The sequence below is a fragment of the Aphelocoma coerulescens genome, chromosome 7, assembly GCF_041296385.1.
Source record: "Aphelocoma coerulescens isolate FSJ_1873_10779 chromosome 7, UR_Acoe_1.0, whole genome shotgun sequence".
NCBI lineage: Eukaryota > Metazoa > Chordata > Aves > Passeriformes > Corvidae > Aphelocoma > Aphelocoma coerulescens.
This window is the reverse complement of record NC_091021.1, coordinates 12,825,145-12,844,419: the sequence shown is the minus strand read 5'-3', so window position 1 is coordinate 12,844,419 and position 19,275 is coordinate 12,825,145. Positions and strand designations below refer to the sequence as shown.

General features: G+C 43.5%; 1 protein-coding gene across 6 annotated transcripts in view; it reads right to left on the bottom strand.

Annotated features, from left to right (window-relative positions):
- PLEKHM3 (pleckstrin homology domain containing M3) overlaps positions 1 to 19,275 on the bottom strand; it is an 84,151-nt gene that overhangs the window by 53,051 nt on the left and 11,825 nt on the right. For all 6 annotated transcript variants that reach the window (XM_069022198.1, XM_069022200.1, XM_069022197.1 and 3 more), the window contains 2 exons: positions 13,369 to 14,304; positions 61 to 206 (listed from right to left, as the gene is read on the bottom strand). In XM_069022198.1, the coding sequence (XP_068878299.1) occupies positions 61 to 206; positions 13,369 to 14,304 (1,082 nt within the window). The remainder of the gene's footprint in view (positions 1 to 60; positions 207 to 13,368; positions 14,305 to 19,275) is intronic.

The window sequence follows — 19,275 nt, the reverse complement described above, 5'->3', positions numbered from 1 at the left end:
GTTGTGTTTCTATCAGCAATTCAGTTCACGTGCTAGCAATCCAACCTGGAGGAAGATTACCTTGTATTTGGAAGTGTCCCAGTTATGAACCAGCCGTGCAGGGATAAGGAAGTTGTCATCCACATGGCAGCTGCTGCAGTAGTACCATCCACTGTAGCCACACACCTTGGCTTTCCCATTGGACAAACCTATGGAGCGCTGACAGCCTAGAGAAAAGAGAGGGGGAAACGTCTGGGTTTGTACGTCAAGCCAGAGATACACATTCAGGATGGAGTCAGAAAAGTATTCCTCCATCTGAGGCCCTTTTAATATTTTATTTATTTTACCTAAGAGACATTTCTCATTCCATAATAAATAGAAATAAATATCAGTATTCTTGGACTAGTGCTGAAAAAGCACACGATAACTTGGGCATCTGTGACAAAGAGTTCAGATAGCAGTCAAAAGATACTTAGCACTTCTCAAGAAACAAAGGCAGAAGACTTGCTTGTGAGACACTGAGCATTTAAAAGCCATGGCCATCTGAAAACCATGGCCTGAAGCTTAGACAGGCCACATTCTACAGTAGCTCTCTTCCAGAGAGCTCCCATTTCCTCCACAACAGAATGGGCCAACATTGCCCACCTGCAGGAGTGCAAGCCAGCTCCCGCTGACAGCCAGAAGGGATGCTGACTTGGCAGGTAAGACTCAGCCACAGAATTAGCACAGCCAAGGCAAACCACAGTCAGATCATGAATAATAACTGAGCAGCAGTCACACTGAGAATGAGTAGTGCTTGACTAGCAGTAGTGACACAGCTCAACTTCCAGCAGGGTTTTTTCCTTACAATTGCATCACTCTGTGTCTTACAAGGTCTGAGGTCTGCCTAATACTTTTTTCACAGCTAGATCCCCTGCCTCTTCCCATGCCTTCTTGTGTGGAGTCTCTGGGGTAAAACAACGTATTCAAAAGCTGCTGCTTTACTTGGAAAGAACTAATGCAAAGTTCTCCTTCACCTGATCACCTCTTTTCACAAAACACATAAAAACTCAATGTACTTGACACTTCTTTCTTCCAATAGTGACTAAAATAAGCCAGAAGGTTCATATAATATTAGAGTGGATGGCTGAAGATAGACAGTACAGTCACATTAGACAATCTGCTCAGGAAGTGAGGCTAAAAATGTTTGGGTAAGACACATCAAGATGTCTGCAGTTGTTAACAACACCTCTAGACACAGCACACACGATGGTATTTCTGCTTTTCCTTCAAATGCCAGTGTCCCCATATGACATTTATAGTTTCAGCCACAACACCAGAGCTCCACTCTGGCATGTGCTGTATGCTCAGATGGTCTCTGCTGCAGCTGGTTAGAAATGCTGAGTAGCAGAATCCTTGTGCATCACTTTTGCAGTAAAAGCATTGGTTAAACAGAGATTTTCAAGCAGAAGTCAAATGACCGATTGCTTTTGCCGGTATAACTAAATTTCATTTAGAGTAATTATGTGACTTCTCCAGCTGAAGGCATCTTTTCCCCCCAGTAGAAGTTACACTGATTCGAGGAAAGATTGCAGGTCAGCTACTCTAGGCATAAATTGAGCTCCTCCTCCCCCACATCAACTGATGTCACCATGACCCCCTCTGCTCTAAAAATCATTAGAAAACCTAACCAACACAATTAGCTCACTTCTCCTCTTCCACACTCCAGAGCCACTTGGCCACTGATTCTCTGCAATACGCACTACCAAGTCAATCAGTATGGGATATGTCCTGTTTCCATCTCTCTCTTCCCCTGCCCTTTTTTTTTTTTTTTAAGAAAGGACATGCAGTTTCTTACAAAAAGCAAATATGTAAACAGGTCAGTTGATAAAAGAAATAATTATGTTCATCTTTCCTCCTTTACCCTTCATAAGACCAAAGCATAAGTATTAACACATATCTCTAGTATAACTTAACATACATAATGCAAAAATGCAATCTCACCTAATAATCAAACAGAAACCCCAAATATTATGACAGTAAACTATTATAATTGTAGAAATAATTTTGTATGGTAAATATTAGCAGTGTTTTTTGCAAACCAGTATATTTGAGGCAGAAAAAAATCAGGCATCCTTTTTATAAGGGTGAAATAAATTCAAGTAATTCAGCAGTACGTTACAAAAGAAATTACCTATGACTCTGGCTTGGGATCAGAACTTGGAAACCAAAAGCTTCATCTTTCCCTCACGGCAAAGTATGCATTCTCCTATCTTTTCTCTCATGTTCTTTTCTTAATAAAAGCAGTTTTCTCAGTGGTCACTTAAGGGTATCCATGGAGCAGTCCTGCTCCCCTATGCTGTTATGGATGGAATCAGCTGGCACACCTGGTAGTAAGCCCCGTATTAGTGCTATGTAGTGCATACAGATTTTTTTTCCCCCCATCTTTTTACATGCATTCATACATAAAGGTGAAGGTTTAGAGCAATTTATGAGACACAAAATACCAGTCCTGTCTGTCTGACATGACATTCATCTGACTAGCAGCCCTGTAAGATGCTTGCAGAAGGTACTCACACTGTTTCTACGGAGCCCATGACTTTTATAGCACAACAGAGGTAGATCTTTCCCCTCTGCAACAGAAATAGAGAAGTATGCCCACTCCTCTCCTCATAGAGGAAGATGAAGAAATCTAAGAAGGAAGGCATTCCCCTTTCCCAAGCCAAATGGGAACAAGACCTCAGAAAGCATGTTTGTGCTAGCCATACCTCAGCACAGCACGTTCTTCTGTGCCAGCCTTGCTAAAAGAAGTAGAAGGTCTGTACCATTCTCCTTACTAGCTGCCTCTGAATTTCCTGTCATTGAAAAACACTGAAGCATCTGTCTGTACACAGCTCCAACTTGAGCCTTCATTACATACAGCCATTAACTCTCCTTGGATCAAACAGACACTACCAAATGTCATATATTTTCTAGCTCAGTGTGTTTGGACCAGTTGACAAAGTACTAGTGGTAAAGCCGTGTCTGAATGCAAATAGTCTCTCAACTCAATGTCATTGAAACCTTATAAACATTCTCTACTAGCCAAAACTTACTTGTCTGGGGATGAGGATGGGACAGGACACACTGATTTCACCTAACTAGCACCATACATCCCCTACCACTCCACTGGCTGCTACTTTGTCATAATGCCCTAACTCCTCTCTGTTAGCTTATTCTTGCCTTCAGTCTAAAGTCCAGTTAGAACAGCCAAAATTCTAAATTAAAACATTTGCAGTTGAGAACTCACCACTTTAAGGCCTAATTTCTTGCAGCCTCCTAGAGCCAGAAACTCATTGCAGTCCATGGAGAGAGTTTTCTCCAGAGGAGTGACAAAGCACAGAAATGCTGGGGGCTTCTCTCCTCTTCCCTATGTCGAGCCCATAAGAACTGAAGTTCTCTGGGGTAAAGAGAGTCTCAGCAAGCAATCTTGGATGCCCTTCATCTTCAGGAAGGGTGGCTCTATGAAGAGGAGGAAGTGGAAGAAATTCCTACCCAAGCAGGATGCATTGCTTCCTCCCTTGTTACAAACCCTTTCCTGAGCCCACATTTGTTTCCTTGTTCCTCTTTACACCTGGTATTTTTCATTCCTCTTCATATCCTCAAGAAAACGTGTTCTGCAAAGCTACATACCAGTTGTGTAGTTGGCATTTGTTGGATGATAATGTGGCGCTGGCATCCACCTTACATTTTCCCCTACTTTACAAGCTTTGCTGTTTGAAAATCACCATCTTTTCCATTCCTCTCTGTTGTGATTCATAATGATGGCTATTTCTACAACCCTTTCAAATCAAGTTATCAAAGCACTGATTTTCTTTGATGTTATGCAGTTCAAAGTGATGTAGTGTGACAAACATATTTCCGTGGCATAGACCACTTATGCTACTTTGTTTTTTTTAAGATGGAAAAAAATAGATCAAGAATGAGAGAGAAAGAAGAGGAAGAAGGAATAGCCATTGGCTTAATGGCCTTGGAAATCCTGCACCTGGGCATTCAGGTACATAAACTTGCCATGATGTTTATAAGAAGCAAAGCTAGGACTGATTCCTGGCTTTAAACTCTGGAGCACCTCTCCCAGCAGGACAATCAGATGTAGCTGACCACCTCAGAGATTGATTAACACAATTGAAAAAATAGCTTAGGGTTTGGGAAGGGACCATGTTTGCAGAGAAAACACTTATTTGCCTGTATAACTAGAGAAAGCACCTTCCACAGGATGGGAAAAAAAAGCAGCACAACTTTCACCAAACCTCTCTCACCTATTCCTAATGCTCACACAGAATATTATCTATGTAACATCTGTACAAAGGTCTGGCAAACCCAGAGCCTAATGAAAAGAGAATACCACAGTATTTGCTAGCACCTAAAATCATCCCTCCCTAAAGAATGTTACAGAGCAAGCTACAGAGGGAAGAAGCACAGCTGTAAGGTATACTGTTAGCAGAGAGAGGGAAGGAATCATCCCAAACCTTTCATCACGGAAAATACAACAAAAACAGCCTTGGAATCAAGGAAAGAAAATAGGGGTTAGAAAAATAGCAGCAAGAAAGTGCTGTTGGGCACAGATGAATCTCTCTCAACAACATGTCTGTGAGCAGAGCAGGAGTATCAACATCAAGAGGCTCATGTCCAAATGTGAAGACTTCAGGAAGAAAGTAGTACAGAAGGTGAGGTTAAAAAGTTATAACAAAACTCTCTCCTTGACTTAAGGTGGTGGTCTAGTATGGAGGAGGAACCCAAGACATCTGAGCACAATTCCTCTTCTGTGAAGCACAGAAAACACCACTTTCAGGTTGCTGCATACTCTTGTGGTCAAGGAAGACACACACAACTACCCTTTTTATCCAGATACCTTTCTCTTTAATCTCCAGCAAGAAAAGACTGGAGTAGCCCCACAGTGAAACAGATAAAGTAGAAGACCAAATTAGAATCAAGCACACAACTGTTTTCCTTATTCAATAAGCTTCCTTGCTCAGTATCAGGAAAAAGCAAGTCCCTTGTGACTGTGTGCCATAATTAAATCTGTGACAGGTTAGCTTAGAAGCTAATTCATTTAGAAACAACATACAATACAAAGAAAAGAAAATGCTTCACAGATTTCAAAAGGCTTTCAGTTTGATAAAGGCATAAAGCAGAAGGAGCGCAGCAACAAATTTTCAATGTTAGATCAGACATACAACATTGCTCTATCACCTCAGCAGAAACAGAAATAATGTCAGAATTACTTCAGTTGCTTATCTTTATTCCTGTGCACCTATTCCAATTCACTCCACCATGGGAAAAAAACTCACAAGGAAGACACACCAACAATCCAGCTTAGTTCTCTCTTATGCCTACCCAGGTTTGACTTTGCATTACACTTTGTCCTTTTCCCCACCACTACTTTCCAGAGCAATTTTATTTCAAGTAAGTAATTAAAAACTTACAAACCTCCAAGAAAAGTCTGACACTACTCACCTTGCCTACATTTTTTGTGAGCTTATGAACTTTAAAAAAAGACAACAAAACCGTAACAGATTAAAGTAAAAGACATTTCTGTGCTGCAACCATATGGGTTTGACCCTATCAAGTTATAATTACCTAAGCAACATATAAAACCCGTATCATGTCAGCAGTGTACACATCCCACTTTAATTATAAACTAGATCAGCTTCTCCAGAAATAAGGAAGGGTTCACACATCCCCAGTTGACTCCAAAGGGTGGCCCAACTGTTCCAAGTCAATGGAAACCTTGACTATCAGCTATAGGTCAGGGCTAAGTGCTAAAATAACAGATTTTCCATCTTCCTTAGCACCATTTGAAGGTACAATGCATAGGCCTGTCTTTCCTGTCTTACACATTCCAGCTCAGCTGACTTAGCCTACCAGTGTAGGCTTGATGGCTCTGAGCTGGGGAGACTGGACACTCCAGACAGTGACCCATCCCTCCCTACTGGAGATGTCTCACAGGTACCCAGCTTCAGAACAGCTCTTCAAGGCACATGAGATGAATTCTTCCCTAGGCACTCAGGCTTTCTTCCAATCATCAAAGATTGGATTGTTGTAGCCATCCAATATTTAGATGGCTGGGGGTTGGTGAAGTGACTAACACCCTTTACATCAGTCATGCTGAATGCACAGAGCTGTGACTTTCTCTAAGAATATGAACAATCAAGAAAAAAATCCCCATGTTGGAAACAAGTCAGGTGATAGCATATACATATGGGTGCATACACAACATTCTGCATGCCTGTATTGTACATGTCCTTTGTAGAAAGACAGCATACAGGCATGCTGCAGCTTACACAGCCAAATTCTGCCTTCCCAGTAAAACTAATAGTAGTTAAGCAAGCAAATATAGCACCAAAACTTAAAGGTCAAAGTGTAAGCTTGAATTTCACATGTAACAGTCAAGAATAATATTTCATCAATAAATGAGAACCAAAAATCCTAGTTGTGTCAAATGACAAGCAACAAAACTATACATTTGGAAACTAGTTTTTTTATGTGCTTGGATTTCCCCATTTGAGTTTCATCAGAAGATAGGTTCTTTTACCTTTAGTGTCAAATTCTAAGAGGTGGCAAAGCTATATTACTCCCAGAGAACATGCTCTGAGGAAATTCCAAACAACTTGAAGACATACTTTACACATAAGTGATTGTTTGCGACCCTTCTAACACATGGCCAGTTTGCATTCTCCTACTGCACATTTTCAAATCCTTTCGCTGCGTTCCCAGGACAACAGTGCTGAGGAATAACACCTCATACTAATCTGGTACTCATACACCTCAAACTAATCTGGTATTCTTTTCCCCCATGTCCTTAGAGGATTATTCTCTGCAGTATCTGGTGCTTTGCTGAGACTCTCAAGTGCTGCCTAACGGAAGGAAATGGGATCTACCATGGAATGACTTATTGGTAGATTCAGTAATTCACCAGCTCTTTAGTCAGGAATAGGAACTGAACACACTCCCTGGGCCAGCCCTTGAAGTCTGCCTGCCAGCTGGAAGTAAGGAGATAATGTAAGCATAATTAATAATGGCATTCCCATTTGTACAGTGGAGTACATTCATGCTTGGTTCTACATACTGAGAAGGTAGACCGGAGCAAAGAGCAGGCCAGTCATTTGTGTGATCAGAACAAACACTGGTGCCAGCACCCTCAGCCAGGTCATTTAGAGAAATGAGTCTCTACTTAACCCAGTTTTCATTTCTGTTCTGCAGTTAGTTTGAAGACCACTTACCCCTGCACTGCTCCCTCATTGACTTACACTGAAGGCCACCGGTTCGCCAAGTTTCATTTATTTGATACAGCATTAGCATACCTAGAAATAACCAGCTCTGTTTCTGTTTGAATATACAACTGGATTTGTATCTCTTTTTAACACAAGGAACAACTGTGCAGTAAGTTTGGTTACATATTTTTGCCAATGCTATTTGGCTGAATTTCTTCTTCATCGCACATCACACATCACTACCACTGCACTGCCTTGGGCATATGAATGATCCCATTTTACACAGCACAGGTACATATCAGAGACTATAGATGTTGCAGAAGAACAAGAAGACTGAGAACCTAAACCCTTCCTACCAGGTGGCCTCTGGTTTGTTCTGTAATTTCTTTTACATTGCCCCGATGCGATCCAAGAATTTTGCAATAATACACTGCTTTGGCATGTGACAGAAGAGGGAGAGCCTTGCCAACACACACACAAATGCCCTAGTTTTGCAGCAGTGGACCTGAAAGCAGCCATTTTCCTTCAACGCTGCACATCTGCAAGGACACTCTGATGCCAAGCAAATGCACAGTGCACATCACACGATTTTTTCCAGAGCAGCATTAGGACGGGCTCCTGTGATGCTGGCTTCTGTAACGCCTCTGAGATTCACACATCTTTGCTACCTCTCTTCCTCTGTCAAATTTTGTTAGAACAGTCAAGCAGATCCAAACTTCATGGGGCAAGAGTAAAATGTAGCAAACAGCATTGGAACATAAGCTTTGTTTTCTTAGGAAACTAAATTAACAGTCATGGCCCAAACCAACTTAGGAACCTTGTATAAACTGCAGCTGCAGGAAAGTATTGTGCAAATGCCTGTGGCTTTCTGGGAAGGCAAGGCCTTTAGTAGCAAAAGCTGGCTTGACTGATTTAAAATATGCGAGCCCAACAAATAATGTTGTCCCTTGCACACAATTCATTAAGAACCTCTTGGTTCTCCAGAGAACAGTAGGGGTGGTGTATAAATGTTGGAGTTTTCAAGTTGGAAAAATACTTCCTTTTGTCCAGATGTAGCTTTTATCTATCGCAACAAAGGTGAGACGTGGACATTTAGACTCCCTGGTTTGGGCATTCTTTTCTTTGAACTTTATGCCAAAAGATCCCTCAAGAATAATTTTGTACAATAAATGAACCAAAAAAATCCCCAGGCAACCAACAGCTCTTTGGGGGCAGTGGAACTCATATCTAGGACCCCCAACCCAGGAAGAAACAAGGCATATCCAAGAAAAAACAGCCTATGCTTACAGTAGAGATGTGTTCACATCCAGCAGAACCGAGCTCACAACAGTACAATAAATTAGCACAAGAACCTACTGAAAACCTGCAGAGTTTAGATTAGAGCAAGGGGTCACCTACCCCCATACAGGCAGCAAAGGCTCCCTTCGAGCCTGCTAGGAGGAATATGTAGATTCATCAGCCAAGACAGTTGTATCAGCAGTTCCTCTTGCAGGACTGAGACAAAGAAGTCACTTAACACCCGTCGATTGCGAAGTCCACATCAGGGCACAGAATAGGCACTGAACTGATCAAACGCTTATCTAAACTGCACTTCCAGGCAGCAGCTGGCCAACTCCAAACCGAATCCCATGAAGGAGAAAATCTCACTCTGTGAAGGTGCCAGCCAAATCCCAGGAGGGTGAAGGACCCAACTTCTACCAGACAAAGATGACAGTTTTCACTGTCACTTCCTCTAGTCAAGCCATCCTAAAACTGCACTGAAGAACTCGCCTCATCAGTGAAGATTAAATGGCCTCTGTAATCATAACTGATCACTGATAAACAGGTTTAATCAACTCAAGCATGTTCCAATCTTTTTTCTGAAACAAGCTGTCATATGGCAAAGCACTGTGGCCCAGCAACCTCGTGTTTTGAAACATGTAGGTCCACTGCAAATAAAGTGTTCGCTGCTACACAAATTCCAGTCGCCCTTGTTTGGAAACACTCCCCCCACTCCTCCCAAGAAGTCAGTGACCTTTTTTAAACGTGGTGTATTTTCCAAATACTAACTTAGACCATGTTTTTTTCTGCTCAGCTAGTTTGGAAATACCACTGCTAGCAGTGGAAGTTCTACTTTTAAATGAACAGAAACAGGGCATGAAAGTCACATACAAGACTAGAAGACCAAAGCCTTAAGTGAAGATACTTAAACAATAAAACCTTTACAGTACAAAACATTCCTAGGGGATTTTACAGTCTCAAATACAGGGAAGGTAAAAAGCTGCTAAAGCTTTGGAAGAAAGACATCAATTGAAATGAAACCAAGCACAAAACAAATACAGCACTTAGAAAAAGCACAATCCTAAAAGCCCTAGACAGGTGAGAACAATGGTTATTTGGGACTAAAAGGTGACAAGAGTGCTGAAAACCTTCCAAAGGACCTCATGGCATTTTATTATTGTGCTGCATTTTCTAGGGTTTGTCCTCTAGCATTTTTAATTCAGTGACATGCTACAAGTAAGTGTTGGGTGTAATGACAGGTCACTAAGCATTTGCTAAATTCAAGGATGCTTCTCAACTATCTGTATTTGAGAAGATTCAACTATAAGGTTTTTTGAGAATTCGAACAAAGTTGACATTACACCTGACTATTTGGTTTTGTTTTTCAATCACATTTGCCAGCTTGCAAGCTATTAGGAAACACCTTCTTTTCACTGAGGGGGGCGGGGGGGGGGGGGGGGAACCATTTTACTTTTACTGCAGTAGGGACTGATTCCAGACCAACAGGCCAAGCTAGAGCAGAGGCTGCATGAGCTGGGCATGTTGCACTGGGCTGTCCCCCAGCTACACACATGATCACAGCACTAGGTGCAGAATGATTCCTTGAAAGACAACAGCTCTCCACCTGCTGCTTCATTTGACAGGGCTTCGAGCACAGGAAATAGCACATTTACTAACCTTGGCTTCTCTGCTCTAGTGTTCAGCTCAGCCAGCCAAGTCATTGAAGCCCTAATAGCAGTATTTATTCTTCTGGCAAGTGAGGAGACATGGAGAAAGCAGGGAGGAAAAGACAGAAGGCACCCCAGAAGAGGAGCAAGGAAAGCCACACAGATAAATGAAAGGGTGCAGAGCACATTTTCCAGAAGGCAGAAATTCCCACATCCATTAGGACTTGCTGTCTAAGTAACAAGAGTTCCTGGCAGACACAACTGACTTCTCTGGAAAAAATGTTTGTTTTAATAAATGACATGGGGAAAGAAAATAAAAGGCGAAACAAAAGAGAGACATCAAAAGAACAGAAGCTATGCAAAAACAGGAGGCAAGGGCAAAGGCCATTTGTCCTCCCCATCTATGGAAAAGTGATGCCACATGACAAAGAAATAACGATAGTGAACGGCACCTGGGAATATTTGCTCCTTACAGATCTCCAGGATAACTGCCTACCTTTCCCCAGAATTCTTTCTCTAAGCCAAAAATATAAATAATGGCCGCGAAAGTAAAAGCATTTATAAATCCCCTGCCTCTCCACTGCTAATCAGTGGCCTGATCATTCATTTTTTTCAAATTACAACAAATAATGCCCTGCCCTCTGCAGTAAAACAGAGTTAGAAATGTGGAGAAAAGCTTTTTTATCTGCTGATCAAGCAAGACAACTTTTTTCAAACTGCCCTTCTGACTCCAGTGTATCAACAGTTTGTCCTCCCTGCCCCATGACTACATCTGACACCACCGCCCTGGCTTATATCACAAGTTGAAAAGTGCTAGTCAGACTCCAAGATAAACCTGTCAATAGCAAGGCACAGACATTCACATTCTTCCCTACCTGCTTGTGAATATCAGCTGTTTGTCTGGGAGCAATCCCTTGAAAAGCTTTTACTGAGGGAGAAAAGGAAAGGGGGATGCAGAGAGCATTTCAAACAGGAAAAAAAAAAAAAACCCAGGGGGGAACCCCACAAAGACTGCAAAGAGAAAATAAATTTTAAAAAGCCTGTCCCCATCAGGTCCTCCCAGCAACCTTCTTTATCAGAGGTTCATTGTCAATCAATTAGCCAAGGCAGCAGGGGTCTGTAGGAAGGGGGGTAGCTTGAGAGACAATGGTCTGCCCTGTTGTATTACTATTTAATCACTTTTCCTAAATAAATAAAGCAGCCCTGAGGTGCTGTCATGTCAAGGGAATTTATAACAAAAAACCCTTCATTTTTCATTGGTCATTACTTTTCCTTCCCTCCCACCCCTGCAGGACTAGAGAGGGTTATTACTGTAGCCTTAAGTTCCATCTTTGTGTTGCTTGCCTTTGATTCCCACTCGGACCTTGCCACTTTCTGGCACTAATTTGTCAGGCTGAACAAAGGAGGGATTTGTACCTCCTGTAAGGTCTCAATTAGGAAAGGCTTCTGCTGTATTATGTGCCATTGGGACAGGACACAAAGACGGTAATTACAGGAATTTGCACTAAATGGCTGAAGAATTCACAGCAAAACTTTTCTTCCTCCCCCCTCCTCATCTTTCTCCAAGCTTACCCCTCCCAGCAGCCCTGGGGAAAACCACTCTCAAAGCCTGCAAGCCGTAATTACCAACAGCAGGCCCCTCAGGTTAAACAGCAGCCCATGCCCAGAACGGCACAACTGCCCGCAGGGAGCAAGGAACAAGGAAAAAGGCTCAGCTTGCCCGTGTGCCTCCTCAGCACAAACTTTTCTGAGCCAAACAAGTTTCCCCAGTTAGAACTAAAATTTTTTATTTCTTTGCACCATGGTAACAGCTCCAAGTTCCAGCCGGCTCTAAGGGTCCCAGGAAGTGGCAAAGGATCTGCTCCCACAGTAAGTGCTGTGAATCCCCATCCTTGGGGACAGAGAATCCCAGTGACCGGCTTCCCACAGACCCTCCACAACTCACATTTCTCTGCACAAGAACATTTGTTCAGTTTGGCAGACTAAAGGGAGACCACAGGAGTACTGGGAATGCCTCAGGTGTATCAGGAAAAGACATCATGCAACTCTGGTCAGAGCACCTCATTTTTGCAGGGAATACACGAGTGAGTACAGATTGATCATCCCATGTTTGGGAGAGGGAACCCATCCTTTCCCAGAGAACAGTCTGCTCCCATACTACATAAAGCAAGACTAAAACCTGCTGCACATTGGAGACATGTACTTCGTTGCCATCCCAGGGCCCGATCCTATTTTAGAGGAGATAATTGAAAATATTCACTTGAAACTCTCCTGAACCTCAGTCAAGAGAATGTAGTAAAATATTAAAAAATGACATCAAATCATACAAATGTGGCCAAGAACAGAGGCAAAGCCCAAATACTGTGACCAAATCATTAACTGCAATGATGCCAACCTTCATGATGCTCCAGCTGCCAGCTGGGTGCCATGCACTGTGAAGAGACAAGCAGGAACATGACCTGCAGGTGCCTACCCAGAGAGCAACAAATCCAGCTTGCACCCAGAGTAAATTTTGAGGGCAGTCCAGTACTTCTAGGGCCCACGTCTCCCCTGGAAGGGATTCAGGCCAGCCAGCAGGTCCTGGGCTCACAAAGATACTCCCCTGAGTCATGTGTGGTTCCAGAGCAAAATGAGAACTCCACCCCAAAGCAGCATGGGGAGGGGGCAGGACCATCACAGCTCCCATAATACAAGAGAAAAACTCTCCAAAAGAGCTGTTTCTGATTGAGCAGACAATTTCTAAGTGAATGTAACTAAAGCAAGTCAGAGACTATAGTTGAGGTATAAGGTACCCAAATTTAGTTGACTCAGAGGCCCTTGCTGAAGTAAAATGACAATGAACTGCATTCACACAGGTCCTCTCTATTTTCACTTAATTCCCAAACTGGATAAAATCATGATCTTGCCTACGACTAGAGTGAGACAACAAATGAATTCAAACCCCTTTGATTCTGGACCACCTCTACAGTGTCCTGCATCAAGAAAACAGCTCAGCCACCCTGTAGGGCAGTCCTGGCCCATGTAGTGCTGTAAGGATCTAAGGTTTCAGCACTGCTCATCAAAAACAGATGAACCTCTGAATATCCCACAGGTTTTTCTCTACATTTTACTACAGCCACGGTGAGAGGCAGGGAACAGCTGTGCTGCTAAAACACGCACATGCTCTTTCCAGTGATTTTCTTTTCCTGCAGAAGGGGTGTAGGTGCAGATGCTGCAGCCTGATTGCTCACCTGCACACTTGAAGCTCTGAACTGTGAGCCCTCTCTCTAGAGACAGCGTGGTCAGGATGCTCAGGAAGCTGGTGGTCACAGACTGGCGCTTGGTTTTTCTAAGATCATTTCCAAAGGGCCGATCTCCAGGTTTGTTCCTAAGTGTAACCTGTGGGTTTTGAGTCAAACTTCGAGTAGCATTGGCTGCTGCTTTCAGTGCCTCCATCCACTCCTGGGCCCTCTGACGGGTCTCTGCACGCAGGCGCAGCACATCTTGGGGAAAAATGACCTGAAAGCACGAGTCACAGCCATCCTGAGTATCTGTCTGGACCGACAGGCACACATCGACATTGTAGCTCAGCAGGGGATCTTCATCAAGCCTACCAGGTTGGAATGCCATGAGATAGGACCTGTTCAAGACAAAAGTAAATGCCTTCCAGTTATTCTGGACAGTTAACCTGTAAAGAGTCCCTGATTTGAGAATATTTTGGTACTCTTTAGTGTTTTCAGTCAAATTCATGGATAGCAAGAGCTCCATAGGCTTCTCTAATAATCCATTGGTTTGAGAAAGGTCACTGTTATTTTCAGGCTTTGGCACGTTCTCCAGTTTCTCTTGCTGTCTTGTAAAAGCAGGCACAGAAGCACGCACCGCTTCCCAAAGTTTCTGTCCCCAGTCCAAAGTCTCCCACGAGGACTGTGCCTTCAGCTGTAGCTGCGAGCTGTCTGACAGGACAGTGTCCACCACCTTGGTTTCAATGCCACCAGTAACAGTGACCCTTTGAAAACGCATGAGTGGATACACGGTGGGAAGTGTCTGGTTGCCACTGCTGTCCAAGCAATACAGGTACAGTTTGTACTGGGAGAGCTCAGCATAACAGGTTTGCCAGTAGCTGTCATTGTCTCTTCTAGCTTCTAAGTATCCCTTCTTCAGAAGATTTGGGAACACTGTCTTGTGTTCTGGAGGAAACAAAATGAGAATATTACGATTAATTATTTCTTTTTAAGTTGTCTCAAATTACTGCATCATCCCAGCTTCTACATCTCTCCTACCCATACACAGCGTATCTGAGGGTAGGATGACAGAGTCTTCATCTAATAGGTTACGACTATCAAACACAAGCACTAACTCTACATTTGAGCCACCAAGAACACAGCACTTTTTACCCAGAGGTACCAAAACACTTTACAAAAAGGGAACAAAACTATTTTCCTGAGACATCCAGGACAACAGTGACAGAGCAACAAAACACTGCAAGTCTCCCAGAACTCAGTCCAGAAGTGGATAATACTATCAAGTAATCTATTGCCAGCTAAAATAGATTTTGACAGTGAGAAACACATACAAATTAAAACACCTTACCCTCTCTTTCCTGTTCCTTCCCAGGCTCAACTTCATGTTTTCACACACACCACCTCTGCCTCCCCCATCTTAAGCAGCTCAGAGGAAAAGGGAATAGTGGTATCTGGTCAGCTCCTCTCTGCTGCTCTTTCCTTTTCACACCTTTCCCCTGCAGGGGCTGCAGTCCTTCAGGTTAAACATGCCCCTGTACGAGCTCTCCATGGCCATAGTTCCTTCAGGAAATCTCCACATTCCACCATGGGATCCCACATGGGGCTGCAGGGAGATCCTGCTCCACCATGTTCTCCCCAGGGGCTGGAGCACTTTCTCATTCTCTGACCCTCAGCTGCTCTTGTCACAGCTGTCAGTGCTGTGCCCTTTCTGAGATGTGCTCTGCCAAAGAGGCCCCACCTGTGGCTGATGGGCACAGCTGTGTCCTGTGGAGGGGCTGCTGGAACTGGCTGGAACAGCCCTGCTGCCAGCACCCGGGTACAGCACCTGGCACCTGGACTGACCCAGGGAATGTAGAACTGTGCCCAACACAGCAGCTTCTTACCACATTTCAGCACGACCTGGGACCACAACATTTTGTGCAGCTCTGTTTACTCCGGAGTTTTGCTGATTTATGAGAATCAGGTCAGGAGTAGCAGACACAACCTAAACTGAAAAGTAAGAGGCTGCCCAGAGAGATTCAAACACATACACCCGAGCATCTCAGCATTTCAGGTGCTTCGGAGCAGACTCTTTCACAAACCCCAGCTCAAGGCAAAGTCGAGGGGAATTTCTTCATCCACAGAAAACCAACCATACACAAGTCACTCCAGGCACTAAAGTGATGCAAATTTAAAAGGAATTATCTAAAGCATTTCTGAATTTAAAAAAAGGTTTCCATGCAAAATTTGTTCCAATTTGGTTTGCACTACCTCAGCCACTACAGGCAAGTATCATATTTTCACCTTGGGCTAGTCATGTGGCTCTATGCAATTTTTGTTGGTCCCTGCATAAATCCAGAGGCATTCACTGTCACACTGTAGTACCAACTGTAACACTTGGCACCCCAAAACAACCCAGGCTTGAGGAACAAACTCTTACTCCCATCTGAGTTCTACTTCACCTTTCCAGTAAGGGTACCTGTGATTCGTCTTGACTTACAGTGACAGAATTAGCAGACACAAGTAAAGGGCACTGCCTCCGATTGTCCATCTCCCTTGGAGTCTGCTATTCCTGGCACAACAGCAAGGTAACCACCTGGAAACAGCTCCTCATCCACTGCCCAGCATAATTAGGTCACAACAAAATCAGCATCAATTGACCTTAACACACAGCATTACAGACCACAGCAACACAAGAGCTGTTCTACTCGAAATTTCTGCCCTGGGGCTGACAGCCTTTGAAACAGGGATAGCTGGAGGCATAAAACATTTTCAGCATCTCAGCTTAACCAGTTACACTCATGTTAACAGGCCACGCCCTAACAAGCTTTAGACACCATCTCTGAGTATACTGACGATGTCTTCAACACAGAGCGAAGAGAACAGAAACATCTAGACTGGATGAAGCTTGGAAACAAAACCAGGTTGGAAACTGCCATCCCCATCCATACTGGGCTTCCCAGCTTATACAGCCAAGATTGCTGACCAAACTGCTCTCACCACTGCTGGCTAAGGGGTGAGTCTGTCTGTCCTCCTGGAGCACAAGCAGAGTCAGGGACTCTTGACAATTTGAGAAACTTAGTTACTGTCCAGGGGCTTCTGATACCAACTGGTGCAACCCTGGACTGTAACCTTCATTCTAAGAAGATGCTCCTGCCCTTGGCTGGAAGTACTCCTTAGCTAATTCTGTTTCCTCTATGGGCAGGAGAAAGAATCAGAATAGCAGCAGTGTAAAGGCTTTTGCCAGTTCTTCTGCAAAGACCAACTCTGAAGGATTTAAAAGATTAAGTAGACAAGCTCCAGTTAAACTTAATGAACATACGTGAAAAGTAATTGTTTTATATACTTAATGTCAGTATGGAAATCTCAGGGAGGTTAAAAATGGGGGAAGGATGCTACCTTGCAGCCACACTAACGAAAAAGAGGCACTTAGGTTTCACTTTGACAGCTCAGCCTCAGTTTCCCCATTCACCCAAATACTCAGAATGGAGCCTGGTTTTAACACCATTCTCAAAGCACTCCATCTACAAAGATTTCCTGCAGATATGGCTAAAACCATAACAACAATTTTAAAAATCTCTACTTTGGCACTAGGTCTAAAAAGGTCAGTATAACTACACCTTGCATATCAATAAACTACTTGAGAGTATTTCAGCTAAATATGAAAACTGAAAGACTAATCTATAACCCAAAATGGTAGAGAAAAAGCACACTTTGATAGCCCAAATGGATAGATATGCACACACATGGACACACTAAAAGAGAACCAATTTTGTTCACCGTACATCTCTGGCCCTGACATTCATTAGTATTTCTGTGCTAACTCAAAAGCCATTAATTTTCTGAAACCCACACTAATCCCTTTGTAGTGCAGATAATGGACAGCCATTCTAGAGTCATCTTCCCTTTCTATTAGTCCAATCAGGGAGGCAGCGCTTCTGCAGCTCCAACTGCAATCTCTCTCGCTTCCATCAAGTACAGATGACAGTTCAAGCTTCTCCATAATAAGACAACTCATAACCTTCCCCCAGTCACCCCTCCTTCATCTGCACACAGATTTGCTTGTCTTTTGTTGAGTTAGAGAAAGGCTATCTCTCTCCCTGTCTTTCACAGAGGCACCCCCCTCTCCCTCCTTCACCCCACTCCTTCCCTTCAAGCCCTGTGAAATTGGCTCCAGTGGCTCTCGCTCTAACTGGGACAGAACCAGCAGCCACCTTGATTAACATTCAAATACCTCGTATTGTTTAGGTCAGGGCAATAGATGCTGGCAGAGACAGGCTGAATCCATATGCTACACATACACACACACCTTACAGCTCTGCTCCTTTATCTCCTCCATGAGCAACGTGCCAGATAATATCTTCTTACTCAGAGAGCAAATGGTACCATCTCTCTATCCACCTTCTGAACTGAAACTGCATCTCTTTTCCTCCTTATGGACACAGGCAGAATAAATTGAAGAAGAGCAAAAAAAGTGAATAATCACAGTAAATGGCCCACATCTGAGCCACTTGGAGTTATAATTTCAAGGAAAGAGGTGGAAGAAGGCAGAGGAAAACAAAGAGAGACTCAGCAGCTGGGGACAGAGTAATTATCTTCCTCAGCACCTCTCCTCTCCCTTGGGAACTTCCCACTTGTCCCAGGTAGGAACCCAGCACACAGCACTGAAAGCAGGACAGCCTAGCACCCACCTACCACTGGCCACACTTGGGGGCAGCTGGTGCAACCAGCATCCCTGGAGAGAGAGGCCAAATGTTATATCTGCATGTCCAAAAGGTACACACTCAACTGACTGTAATTGCATCTCAGTTGGCATGGCAGGAAAACTTACTCTTTTTCCACCAAGCGTTTCTGACAACAGTCATTCCAAGTAACTTGGAAAAGAGCAGAAGCAGAGATGCCTAGTTTGTGAGGAGTTTGCATCTTGAGGGGCACTCCTCTCTGAATTCTCTAATGCTTAGTAAGCGATGAGTGTAAGTTACAGAGTTTTTGTCAATAGTTTTGCTCTCTCATTTTTACAAAACTGAGCATTTTTACAAAACATGTTTGGGACCTAAAATGCTCTCAAATTGGGTTGGGCTAGTCACCTTGGCAGGATTTGCTTGATCAGGGACAAACTGTACCTCAGCTCCACAATGTCCACTATCTTCCTACTTAAAAATACAGTCTTTTTCTTCCCACCTGGCTCTGCAGATATGTATCTTTCGGTTTGTCACTGTGCATGTGCTCAACACAGTGACAGCTCTAGTGTTCCCCAAGCTCACAGGCACAGCAGGCAAACCAAACAGCTACCTGGAAAAAGTACTATAGCACCCACACTGCCAGGAGTGGTGGTGTTTGAAAGATAACATCCACACGACTATCAAACTGTGCTGTGTTTAAAACACTGTGTTTCAAAAATCCAAGCCAGCCTTCACCGTATATCACAGAAGAAGTATTCTCTTTTTTTTTGCCAGGCCACATGCCCAGAAATACAAGAGCCTGCCTTGAATTTGCTTACAACTTCTGTCTTTGCTAGCTCTGCTTCCCACTTGTGTCTCATAGCACAAACAGGGTTTATTTCTAGCACATGAGCCGTTTTACCAGCAGGCCTAAGAAGATGCTGCCCCAAAAGGCACAGCTTCTTTTCAGATCCTTTTCTTTCTCAGCACATGGAAAGGATCCAGTGTCATTTTACTTGTATTAGTGGTGGAATTGGCACTGCTGGGTTAACAGTTGGAGCAGATAATCTTAAAGGCCTATTCCAACCTAAATGATTCTATGATTCTATAAAAAAGCAAGTAGCAGGAACAGATAAGCTCATAGTATTGAGGATACTATGAAGGTAAGGAAAAAAAAGTGAAGAGTTCATCTATGCAGTAACTGAGACAGCTTCGGAGGACTGGGAGACCTCTGCAGGCTCCAGAGGGAAGTCCTTTGCCGCAGTGACGACCGACA